At 46.3% G+C, this 13,126-nt stretch overlaps 1 protein-coding gene across 1 annotated transcript; it reads left to right on the forward strand.

Annotated features, from left to right (window-relative positions):
* Positions 1-277: 277 nt before the first annotated feature.
* FZD1 (frizzled class receptor 1) lies at positions 278-12,862 on the forward strand. Its single transcript, XM_085573085.1, has one exon. It carries the CDS (start codon positions 593-595, stop codon positions 2,348-2,350), a length of 1,758 nt encoding a protein of 585 aa, XP_085429211.1. The 5' UTR covers positions 278-592; the 3' UTR covers positions 2,351-12,862.
* Positions 12,863-13,126: the final 264 nt, after the last annotated feature.

The raw sequence follows: 13,126 nt of genomic DNA on the forward strand, positions 1-13,126 counted from the left end.
GGGTGCGCCGCTCAGCAGCTTCCAACAATCGTCATCACCGGGGAATCCAAAAACAGCCCCGGGACAGCCGGGACCGGCGCGCTGCCGACCGGCACGGCGCGGCCCCGTCCCGCCATCACCCCCCGCCGGGGCCCCTTCCCCAGCGCCGCCCCCGCCGCTTTGTGCGCGGCGCGGGGCAGCCCCGCGCCCGCCTGCGCCCGCCCCCGGGTGAGGCGTTGGGAGACGGTCCCTTACGCAGGAAAGTTCGGCGTCGGTTTCAAGGCTCCTCCCTCCGGTGAAGCAGACTGCGGGGCGCCTGGAAACCGGTCGGAGGGAGCGCGGCGCGGCGAGGCGAGGGGCGCGGGCTCGAGGGGCCGGCACAAATGGTCAGGCGGCGGCGGAGGCGGCGGCGGCGGCCGTAGTCGGAGGCGCGGGGACGCTGCCGCCGGAGCGGGCAGAGCTGCGCGCTGCGCTCCGCGGCCGCGTGAGTGGCGGCCGGGGCTGCCCCGTCCCTGCCCGCCGCTCCCTTCATGAGTCGCAAGTTCGGGTCGGGAGGAGCAGCGGCGGCGGCGGGGCGGCGGGAGCCCGGCAGGGCAGGCGGCACCGACTGAGCATGGCCGAGCGGCGCGGGCCGGCGGCGAGCGGCGGCGGGGAAGTTGGCAGCGGCCGGTGCCCGCGGCTGCCGCTGCTGCTGGTGCTGCTGTGGGCGGCGGCGCTCCCGGCCGGGGGGCAGCTGCCGGCGTCGCAGTACAACGGCGAGCGGGGCATCTCCATCCCTGACCACGGCTACTGCCAGCCCATCTCCATCCCTCTCTGCACTGACATCGCCTACAACCAGACCATCATGCCCAACCTGCTGGGCCACACCAACCAGGAGGACGCGGGGCTGGAGGTGCACCAGTTCTACCCGCTGGTGAAGGTGCAGTGCTCGGCCGAGCTCAAGTTCTTCCTGTGCTCCATGTACGCGCCGGTGTGCACCGTGCTGGAGCAGGCCCTGCCGCCCTGCCGCTCCCTCTGCGAGCGGGCCCGCCAGGGCTGCGAGGCCCTCATGAACAAGTTCGGCTTCCAGTGGCCCGACACGCTGCGCTGCGAAAAGTTCCCGGTGCACGGGGCCGGCGAGCTGTGCGTGGGGCAGAACGCCTCCGAGCGCGGCACCCCCACGCCCGCCCTGCGCCCCGAGAGCTGGACCAGCAACCCGCACCGCGGGGGCGCCGGCGGCGGCGCCGGGGGCGCGGGGCCCGGCGAGCCCCGCGGGCGCTTCACCTGCCCGCGGGCGCTGAAGGTGCCCTCCTACCTGAACTACCGCTTCCTGGGAGAGAAGGACTGCGGGGCGCCCTGCGAGCCCGGCCGCCTCTACGGGCTCATGTACTTCGGGCCCGAGGAGCTGCGCTTCTCCCGCACCTGGATCGGCATCTGGTCCGTGCTGTGCTGTGCCTCCACCCTTTTCACCGTCCTCACCTACTTGGTGGACATGAAGCGATTCAGCTACCCCGAGCGGCCCATCATCTTCCTCTCAGGCTGCTACACGGCGGTGGCCGTGGCCTACATCGCCGGTTTCCTCCTGGAGGAGCGGGTGGTCTGCAACGAGCGCTTTGCCGAGGACGGTTCCCGCACCGTGGCGCAGGGCACGAAGCGGGAGGGCTGCACCATCCTCTTCATGATGCTCTACTTCTTTGGCATGGCCAGCTCCATCTGGTGGGTCATCCTCTCCCTTACCTGGTTCCTTGCCGCTGGCATGAAGTGGGGCCATGAGGCCATTGAGGCCAACTCCCAGTACTTTCATCTGGCTGCCTGGGCTGTGCCGGCCATCAAGACCATCACCATCCTTGCCCTGGGACAAGTGGATGGCGACGTCCTCAGCGGCGTCTGCTTTGTGGGCATCAACAACGTGGATGCCCTGAGGGGCTTTGTGCTGGCCCCCTTGTTCGTCTACCTGTTCATCGGCACCTCTTTCCTGCTGGCTGGCTTCGTGTCCCTCTTCAGGATCCGGACCATCATGAAGCATGACGGCACCAAGACAGAAAAGCTAGAGAAGCTCATGGTGAGGATAGGCATCTTCAGCGTCCTCTACACGGTGCCTGCCACTATCGTCATTGCCTGCTATTTTTACGAGCAAGCTTTTAGGGAACAGTGGGAGAGGAGCTGGGTCACGCAGAGCTGTAAGAGTTATGCCATTCCCTGCCCCAACAACCACAGCGGCCACCACCCGCCCATGAGCCCCGACTTCACTGTCTTCATGATCAAGTATCTCATGACCTTAATCGTGGGCATCACTTCGGGCTTCTGGATCTGGTCTGGGAAAACCCTGAACTCCTGGAGGAAGTTTTACACCAGGCTCACCAACAGCAAGCAGGGCGAGACCACGGTCTGAGACCCCTGCTTGCCAGACTAGGGAGATGCGGGCAGGCAGAGGACTGAGGCTTTGCCTCGGGAAGCAGCTTCTTATCCAGCCTAGGCAAACTTTTGGGACTGCGAGTGGCTTCCACAGGCGGCGGGGAACGGAGGACGAGCCGGGGTGACCCCAGTGCCTGGGATCTCCAGGCTGTGCCCTCCCCGTGCTGCTCGGGCTGTCACCTGTAGGAGCTGAACGCACTGTCAAGTTGGGGGAGAGGGATGTAAATAGCCTCTGTAAGATTTTGTAAGTATATTTGTATTTAAATTACAAAAAATCTCACTTTTTCTTTAATTATTTAGGACACTTATAACCCGTTTGCGGATTTTACTTCCTCGCTTGTCCCGCCGCTTTTTTTTTTTTTTTTTAATTTAAAGTAAAAAAAGGCCTTTTGGATTTTTATTTCGTAGGGCAGGATGGGAAAAACTGTAAGATAATCGAAAACAACCCCCGTTCTTTTCCCCCCGCACAGCTTTTGTAATGGCTTTGCTTGGAATTTCAGCTGCATGAGCAGGAGGGCCCGGAGCGGGGCTGCGGCCGGGAGCGCCTCCTGACCCGGTTTGGGTCCCGGTCCCGGTCCCGGTGCCGGTCCCGGCTCCGGCCCGCCCGCGGTAGCTGAGGTGGGGATGGGGAGGAGCGTCGCTTCCCGCTGCGGTCCCGCCTGGGGAGCGCCGGTCCCGTACGGCGAGGACGGGGAGTGCCCGAGCGCGGCGCAGGGACGGCGCTGCGCCGAGCCCCGGCCCCGCCGGGCCTCTCCGGGGGCACGAGCAGCCCGCCGCGCCCCGCTCCGTGCGCCCAGAGCCCTCGCGGGGCCCGCGGCTGCGGCGGCCGCCGTCCGCCCGGGCCGGGGCTGCCGGGGCCGGCCGTGCCGCGCACGGCTCGGGAGCAGTCGGCCCGGTTCGGTGTGCGAGTTGGGGTCCGCGCCGCCTGCACCTGTAGCACCTCCGAGGGCCAGGAGGTGGATGGAGAGAGAGATGCACCGAAATTCCCTCCTGCTGGGGTTTTTTCCTAAGCCCACTTCACAGTGCGGGGGCGCCCCGCGGGTGCTCCCACCGCCGCCTGCCCCGGTGCCTCCCGCCGGGCTGCTGCCGGCTGGGGTCAGCAGGATCAGGAAATACGGGCTCCGTGAAAAGAGCTTCATCGGAATAAAACGCAGCATTCAGTTCGGGGCTTTTGTTTGTTTCCTCCCTGCCCCCTAGTTATATTCATACTCCAGCTCTTCATATGGGAAACATTGGAGCCATTGCCATTCCTCTGAATTTTAATTCATTGATATTTAAATCATTACACATTATGAGGGTGTGATGATTTTTGCCAGTAGTAAAAACAATGGAAAGGAAAACAGTAAAGCAGAATGCTTGAGCACTCTGGTGGGATGTGAGACCTGAAAGCCTCTGCTGTCTTTTTTCCCCTCTTTTTTCGGTACAGAAATAACATTGCATACTGCAAGGATAAAATACCATGTGTGCAGTATATCTGCTACATTGTATGTTCCTGGGTGTGTGGGATTGTGCTTCTAATACATTAAAAAAGTTAAAGACGAAATTGTAACTTTCAACAGATGCATTTGAATATGTAGACCTCTGTATGAAAAACAGCAGAATGCTTCTCTCCTGATTGTATTGTTTTAAACTTTTTTTAATATTACAAATGCCTGTATTTAGGTTCATAAACATTATCTATGGCTACCATACCCTGAAATGCAAGATTATTTTAATTTGGTATGCATTTATTTCTGTTCATTATCACAAGATCATCTATATTTATAGAGGAATAGAAATTTATATATATTAAATGCCATATTTTTAATTTCTCTGAAATAAATTGAGGTTTTGTACAAAAGTAGCTTGTTCCTTTACATATTCCTCTAACTTATACTATGTGAAAGCAGTGTATATACTACAAGATGTGTGGGATTCCTTTTTGCTTTTCTTATGTTGAGTTCACAGTAACAAGCTGGAATTCAGTGTAGGAATTCATTGTGCATTTTGGTTTTTATCTCTGGGCCGGTCTAGATTAATCCTTCAAAAGAAGTAATGTAAACTGTTCAAGATCTCTGACAGGATATGGTCAGTGGTGTGAAATCCAAGAAGAGATCTGCTATATGGCAGGAGAAGAAAGAAGCTTACCAGTTCTTTTTGGTGGGTTTGGTGGGGGTTTGTGTTTTTTTTTTTGTTTTTTTTTTTTTCTTTGTTTTGTTTTGTTTTGTTTTTCAGAAAAGGGTTCTCTCAACTTAGCCTTTCTTCTCATTTTCTTTCTTATTAAAAGTTAAAAAAAAACCTCAGTGCTTAAAATGACACTCAAATTATGTTGCAATATTGTCAGAATGTTTTAGTGAGTAAAATAGTTTTATTTCCTGAATTTTGACTGTTTGGTTAATCCAGAGTTAAATGTTCATGGAAGCATTTCAGCTTTATGGAAAATACACACATTCTTTAACCTTTCAAGGCAATACACTTTTTTCTTTTTTCTGTAATTCGTTGTTTGAACTTCCATTCAGTAAGTGTGGGTTTATTAGGAAAGACTGGTTTATTCTCAAACTTGATTTTTGATTTTTAGTGTTATAAGCTAGTAAAGCATTTCATTCTGTAGATCTGGAGGCAGATACGAATTATTTTTCCCTTGTTTACTTTATTCAAATGGTGATGCATAAACAGCCATAGAGAAGTAAGGGAAGATTAACAGAATTTCTCTAAGGTGAGACAAGGGGGCAGAGTTTTCTCATTATTTTAAAATTTGTTCTACACAAGCACAGTTCCTGCTTTCTCAGATATTTGAACATTTTTCTCAATTTTTTTTCCTCCTGTTGGGGGGGTATTTTAACATTTAAAATTGTGCTGGTCAGCACTCTGCTAATGACCTGAAGTAGAAGCCATTCACTTTCATTGCAATGCAATTCTTTTTGTCAGTGTGTAATTACAGTTCAGCCCTTTTGGCTAATCTGTTTTCTTGCAACAATGTATGTGATATATTTATGGGTGGGAGAACACATTTAGTTATAACAGAGATGTTGAATTTATGGTAAAGGTGGTAAAGACCAATTTTTAAACATACTTCTCAGAAATTAATAATGGAACTTTTTCTACAAGAAGTAAAATGTCAGTATTTATAGTTCATGATTTGCAGCAGATACGGATCCCCTTCAGTTCTCTGGATTTTTTTTTTTTTTCAGAACTAAGGCTCCATGTTCCATGTTGGTTATTTTAATAAATATACTAGAGAGTGCAATATGCTCATAAATCTGTTGAAAGAGCACCCCCTGCTTTTTTGTTTGCTATTTGGTTTGCTATAAAAATTTTGTTGCAGTTTCTGTGACCCTTCACAGGGCAGTAATTTGCAAAGGTCACAGTCATCACTCAATGCTGTGGTGCTGTCTGTGTGGCTCATCCACCTTTTTCTATTTGATTTCTCAACACATAATGGCATTAATAATATACAAAGATCTTCTGTATGGGTCATCAGTAATGATTTACTGTTAAAAAGAAATCTGTCCATTGCTCCAGGGGGTTTAGATGGGGATTTTTACAAAATAGTCCGGGTGATTGATGTGCCATGGTTACCAGAGAAAGTATCAATATACAGTAAGTAGAAAGTACCAGTATGTGAAGAAGCTGTTTTTCCCACTTCTCTTGTCCCTGACAAAGTCAATATAAGAACAAACCGGGTATAACAAAATTTTTGGGACTGAAGTTCTTGCTTAGACATTACATATTCATCAGCTTTGTTTTCTCTCACGGGATGTATTTATACCCTGAAATGAAGGGACACTCAAAATCACCATTCCCCTGCAGAGGGGCTGTAGCCTGAAGAGCTGGGGATGTTGATTTACTGTTCATCCTTCAGTAACAGTAATGCTCTTTAATGTAGTGGCAAATTTGTGGTATTACAATGAAATTATATGCTGTTTCCATAACAGATCCCATTGGAAGGAGTAGGATTTCTGGTTTGTTCATACAGTAATGCCCAAAATTTCTAGTATATGCACATATTTGTGTGTATTTTTGTTGTGTTTGGTTTTGGTTTTTTTTCAGTAGAGGGGCAAGACAAGACTGAAATCTAGTGGCGCTCAAATCGGCCCTCTGGATGATGCCCACCCTTCTGCTGCCATCCCTTTGTACTTTTAAAAAAAAATGTTACTCAAAGGGTTGGTAACTAGGTATGAGAAGAGACTGCTGTTTATTTACATGATGAGTAATTTTCAAAATAGGCTATGGGCTAGTATCTCATCAGTCTTTTGCCAATCCCAGTCATGAGAGACAACTTCCAGATTGACACTGTAGTCCTTTTTGAATGCACCCTGAAACTGGCCAGTGAAAGTAATCCTGAGTTTGGCATGACACACTTCAAAATTATTGAGAGTACTCAAGAAATTTACATTTGTGTGACATCATCTTCCGCTCCAGTGGCCTCCATGGCCTCAAAAGAGCTTCAGCTAGCAAAACTCAAGACAGAGGAAGAGGTGCTAAGTCAAGCGTTTAAACGCTTACTATAAAAATAAGGAAACTGAGGCACACCTCTGTTTTTATCATGAATTAACCCTCTAGTGTTCAGGCACTGGAATTGCATTTTATTTGATAGGTGTTTCCAATGACAGCACTACATGACTGGCAATACTGTGCAGAATCTGAATATCAGCCTCACTGTCCCATTTAATTCTTCTAGATTTTATTGGTTGCTGTTTGCATTGCTGGACCCAGAGCATCATTGTTCTGCATGTTGGGCAAACTTGGAGTCAATGGATCATATGGATTCTGAATTCAAATATTGATTCAAAAATGCAAGTCAATAATGTGCTTAGACCCCTTAGAAGAGCAAGTCGTTCTCGCGTCCATAGCTGTGAGAGTTTTCATATTTGTAAATCTCTTGCCTCTGTTGTTCAGTTGAGCTGTAACTCTTAGGCAATGAGTCACACTCATTTAGAGAAAGAGAACTTAGGTTTTCTTGCCTTGGACTGACCCCTTTGCTGTTTCTGTGTTTACAGCATAAAAGAAAAATGCTTTGTTCTGAAGCTGCTGATCAATTTTGAAATAGTACTTTAATAAGAGTAGTAATTTAAAAATTGATTACTAGGTTTAGGAGGCAAGACTTGTCTTACAGCTGAGGCCTTGGTTTCCACAGTTTAATGTTTAGAAGTCTACAAGCATTTTAAGATGTGAAATAGCTTCTTAAGGACTAACTAAGCATACCAGGATTAGGTCCTGGACACATTGCAAGCATTAGGAGCCCATATTCATTCACGAATGGTGTTAAACACCATTACCACCCATCGATGGTGTTAAAGCAGACTAGATAAGCCCTGTAAGAAAAAAGGAAGGCATAATTGCATTTACATGCCAACTTAAATTCATTCTGCACCTTTTGTCATTTGAGGTCACTAAATGGAGAAGCAAATGTAATTTCTGTCATATGGGAGAGATTTCAGTGAATTAGCAAAATAGACCTTAATAAAGAATATGTAATTGAAAGCGTAACATCTTCAAAATAAAAGCAATACCACTTTGATAGTTCGGTTGTAGACAATGCTTTAAAAATATATAAATACTTTAAAATATGCTGAATTTGTAGGCCATGACAACTGTGTTTCATATCCCAACCTGTGTTTATTCTAAGCTTCTACTGTAACCACATCAGAGAGTCTTCCAGGCATGAGGTCTTGCCCTTGTTTGCATTCAAATCAGCAGCATTAAGTTGCTTATCTTGAGGCTGAGTAAATAAACTCTAGTTTTCCACTCAGACAACACTTAATGAAGACCCAGACCCATATTCAGCTGCTGACCTCTTATGCAGTGAGGCCCCCAGAGGCCTTGTCTTCTCACTGTATCCTAAGGCTTTGTTGCAGTGTGTGAAACGTGTTTGGCATGATTGAACTTCACTAAGGTGAAAACTTCACAATAACCATTAAATTGATGTAAACATGTTGCATTGGGAGGTTTCTGTCAGCCATCATATAAAATATTTTTGATGGGTTGTCTTAGAAATAACTTCAGAAGTGCTGAAGTAATTTTGCAATTAGCTGTCATTTGGATGGTTGCATTATTAGTGGTCTGCAGCATTTAATAAGGTGTTATTCTAGGCTAACATAGAATGTTACCCTATGTCAAAAGTGCAGCACATTCGGTGGAATTTGTCCTCCTTATGGTATCACCAGCATCCTTTTGGGTGAAAGAGAAGGTTTTTGGGTGTTTTTTTTTGTTTTGTTTTGTTTTGTTTTGTTTTTTGTTTTTGTCTAGCTCTATTATATCTTAGCTAATATTAATTACTTGCTGCAACACAAAATTAGAAATATTTATGGGGTAGTTCAATGACAAAGACCACAAGAAAAATGAAAATGTCCTCTATCCCTCAGGGGGGATGTCTTGATGCTGTTTTGTTGCATACTTGTTTGTATAACTGTTTTACATCCTGTGACTCAGTGTTAGTCTCACTTGCTGTGTTTACCTGAGACTGAAAGTATGGCTCAATGATGCTCTGTCATGTTGTCTCGTTCAGGTTAAATGCTATTGCTTTGTTACTGGTAACTATGTTTGTGCTCCACTATCACTACAGAACACTACAGAAGGGCAGGACTGCCAGCCACGGGGCTGTGCAGTCTCTTTGAGCAACACAAGAAAATGCCAGCGCCCACCTGGCACCTTGCCCACCTCTGGTTCCATGCCTGTAGTTCCACTGGGCACTGGTCTGTCACTCTCACTCAGAGGTAGTGTTGGCTTTTTCCTGCAAACTCCACCGATATCCTACTGGCAGCAGCACTGCTGAGCCTGTGCTGAATTGGCTCATTTTCCTGGCTGCCCAAGCCATGTGCTGGCTCTTTTGTTTCCCCTCCACCTACCTAGGGTGGAGACTATCCTGGCAGCTCTTAATCCCTGCATTTGATGGAGGAATTTATGGGCAATATATCCCATTACAGCATCCCCATCCTGCTGTTGTACTGCTCTCCTGCATGTTACTCTCAGGTAACTCCTCTGGAAGTTTCCTTGCTCCAACCATTGTCAGAATATAACTTGGTCGGATCTGCATTTATTGTTGAGAACTGACTGTGCAGTGTGCATCACGTTCATCACAAAATCATTGCTGTCCAAACAGAGAAGTTACTCTCAAGGTGTTTGACAGTTTATTCATGACATTTCACTTTTAAATACAAGCATAAATACTGTCCCAAAGCTCAAGAGCTGATCTTGAGTTAATACTGAGAATACAGAGTGGGCAGGTAAGTATTTTCCAGTTGTTCAAATTAAAATATTACTGCCCATTGTGGTAAATTCACTCCATGTGAAATTGAGAAGGAAAGGCTGCAACACACCTTTATGATTGCCTTCAGGAAAATGGTGTTTCATTTACAGCATACTCATCTACAACTACATCTAAAGAGGAAATAATAAAAGGCTGACACACCTCAAGGTGGGTTTCTCAAAATACTACTATGAATTAAAAAATTGCAGGAAAACCAGCTCATCAAAAAATCAGATTTTGCAATTACTCTTGTTAACTTCTCTTATTTTTTCTAAAATGGTGAAAGCTTTGCTTTTATTTTATGTGAATGGGGAGGGTAATTAGTCTCTTCTTAGCATGAAGTTATCTCTTAAAAGACTGCAAGTAGTTTATTTATTTACTTCTTAATTAAAAAAATAGCTATTCTAATTCTGAGGGAAGTAAAAGAAAATTTTGCAACCGGCTTAAAGGTTTAGCATTTTGTAGGATTAGGCACTTTACTGTTAAGAAAATTAATAGAAGCAAGTGGTACTCAGTTATAAGAAAATGGATTCTAATCAATTCCAGTAAAGAGTTGCAACTATGATGATTTAACTTGGTGTCTGAGCACCACCTCTATCGAAGCAGTGACCCTTGAAGGGGGAATAACATGCTCTGACTCCATGTTGCAGAAGGCTGAATAAATTGTTTTTATTAAACTAAATTGTATTACATTAATACTATACTGTACTAGAACTATATCATATTAAAAATATACTAAAAAAAACCCCATGACTGTCTGGAGACAGTCACAACACACCTTTGACCCAATTGGCCAATCAATCCAAACAACCATCACTGATGCCCAGTTAACAAATCACTCTTTGGTAAACAATCTCCATAACACATTCCACATGTGCCAAACAACAGGAGCAGCAAATAGAGATAAGAATTGTTTTCTTCTTTCTCTGAGCTTTCTCACTGCATCTAACAGCTTCCCAGGAAAAGTCCTTGGAGAGAGAATCATGTCTCTCTCTGTTTAGAGAATGTGAATCCCACACACCTTCACTTCCTGACACAAAGATTTGTAGTTCTGTAGTGGTGAAGCACTCAGCCCATGTGTGACAGAAATGGGGAGTGCTGTGCTGAGTGCTACTAAGCCTGGGGTCCTTGGTGTTTTGGGGCTGCTCTCCCCAGGTGTGAGGACATGGGGGAGAGAGATGGAAATCTGGGCCTACCCAGGCAGCTCTGTGGTGTGCAGGCAAGGAAAAGTCAAGAGAGGCAGGAGGAGGGACTGCAAAAGAGAGAGGCATTAGGAGATAATTGTCTGCATAGGCCAGGTTTGAGAGCTGGGAGCTTGTAGCAGTGCAGGATTTGCACCTCTCTTGCCAAAGGTAGCTGAAGAGCACCCTAATTCAGATGTGGGAAGGGAATGGCTTTCCAGAGCGTGCAGAAACCATGGGCAGGTCCTCCAGCACATGCCCCAGAGTCACAGAAGGTGGAGGCAGGGAAACAGCTTGTCTGGGTGTTTCAGGATCCAAACAAGACAAACCTTCTTTCCTGCATCATAGAAGAGGGGACAAGCAGGGTGGGCTGCAAACCTGGGGCTGAGGCAATGGTGGGATGGGGAGCAGGGCAAGGTGAGGAGCCCAGCCAGAGCCAGCTTTCTCTAGACGGCAACCATAAGGCTTCCACAGGTTTTCCTGGATCCTGCTTTACACTCCAAGATTAAAAATCTCCCTGCAGGGAAAAATGGAAAGGAAATTGGTAGGCTTTGCTATGTTTCCAGCTGACTATTTCCATAGAAGTGGGTAGCTGGGCCTAGTGTTTCTTAAGCTGTCTGTACAGTAAGAGTAAAATCCCAGCTCTGCTGAAGGCAGCGGGCAGTTGTGAGCCTCCCATTGGCCTTCTGAGGGCTGTAATTTCATCTTGGCTTCAAGATGCATTAAAAAGTGCATGGAGATCTTGAGAACAGAAAAAGGGAAAGTCAAAAATAAAGATTTTTTTCATCCAAAAGTTGTTTACAGTGCTTATTTAGTTTCATCAGAATTCAAAATGTTTTCAGTATTTTTCTGACCCTATTTATTATAACCTATTTATAACCTATTTATTAAGGTTATATAGCTACAATCCAGGGACAGACTTTATCTAAGCATCTGAGTACTTCAGTACCTCAGTCCTCTGTTTTGTAAAAAAGATTAGTTTCTCAAAAATGATCAGTTACCAAATACTTGTTTTGATTTTAGGGTCCTTAAAAAAAAAAAGGTAATAATCTCTATTTGAGATGGGGTTACTTTTACTTCTGTGTATGCTGACAATCTGAATGTTTAGCAAGTATTTCTACTATCATTTGGTTTTAAAATTCTTTGTAAAAGTCACATGTTATATTTTCTCAGAAGTGTTGTTTTCTTGCAGCAGTTCTGGAAATAGCTTTTCTGTCGCAGCCGCAAGTGGATGTGTACAATTTGTGAAGGCAGCCTGGAGAGCAGGCACAGGCAAACTGCAAAACAACTTAACTTGTGGAATTAACACTTCACGTTGACACCCATTAAAAATATTCAGAGATTGACTCAGCCTGCCCATGTTGCACAAATAACATGCTTGGCTCTGAATGATTTAAGATCTTATCTGCTCTCAGCACAAGTTCACTGCGGAGGGCCTGATCCTGTTCTCATTAACCTACAAAGGAGTTTTGCTGCACACTTCAAAGAGAATTACATGAGCAGCATTTGCAGTGAAGCACACATGGTTCCTGTATGTTTTCCCTTTTTTCCTTCTCTTTTTAAAAAATTATTTTCAAAACTACAACAAAAGAAAACAAAACAAAAAGTAGGCTAGGAAGCAGTCAAAATGAAGCTGCTATCTGTTGAGCGGTGTTGTTGCTTGAGAGCTCTGCTTGTTTGGAATTCTTAAGTGCAAATTTAGAGTAGAAACCAGAAATAGCTGAGCAGGGTTTGGTTATATTTGCAGCTGAGTACCCTCCATTCCCATCACCTCTGAAATGGGAGCCTTGCGTGGCCCATGGTATTTCTTTGCAACTTGCATAAGTGTTTGGCAAGACGTGGAGCAGAGCCGATGTGTGCAGCCACTGATAATGTATCCATGTACCCAGCAGTGCCTGGGGGGTCACTGCACACAGCTCCTCCAAGCCCACGTTCCTTCTTTGTTTTCCCTGTGCACAGCTTTCGAAAAGGAGGAGACACATATGGAGGAGGGATGGGATAGAGCAACCACTGGGGATTTTGTTTGGTTTTCTGTTTCTTCCATGCTGTCATATTAAATGAGAGAATGAGTTCACCCATATTTTGGCCTTATGGTTTTATTGCTTTGTAGAAAAAAAGCCTTGTGACTCTACAAAGATGCTGGATCCTTTGGCAGAGGGAGCAGCAAGCATGTTGCTCAGCAATTCAACACACTTCAGGTGTTTTAAAAACCCTCTTTGTGGTAGAAGGGCATGGCACTCCAAAGACATCACCCACCGTGGTGGACAGCAGTGGTGCAGAAGAACCATCCCTCCTGTGGACACTTTGTCTCTACTGTCCCCTTTCCTCCATCTCCAGGCCACAA

This window comes from Lonchura striata, chromosome 2, assembly GCF_050655825.1.
Source record: "Lonchura striata isolate lonStrDom1 chromosome 2, ASM5065582v1, whole genome shotgun sequence".
In the NCBI taxonomy this organism is placed as follows: Eukaryota; Metazoa; Chordata; class Aves; order Passeriformes; family Estrildidae; genus Lonchura; species Lonchura striata.

Excerpts from the sequence above, each read along its gene's own strand:
- FZD1 (XM_085573085.1), top strand. The coding sequence starts at position 593 with ATGGCCGAGCGGCGCGGGCCGGCGGCGAGCGGCGGCGGGGAAGTTGGC.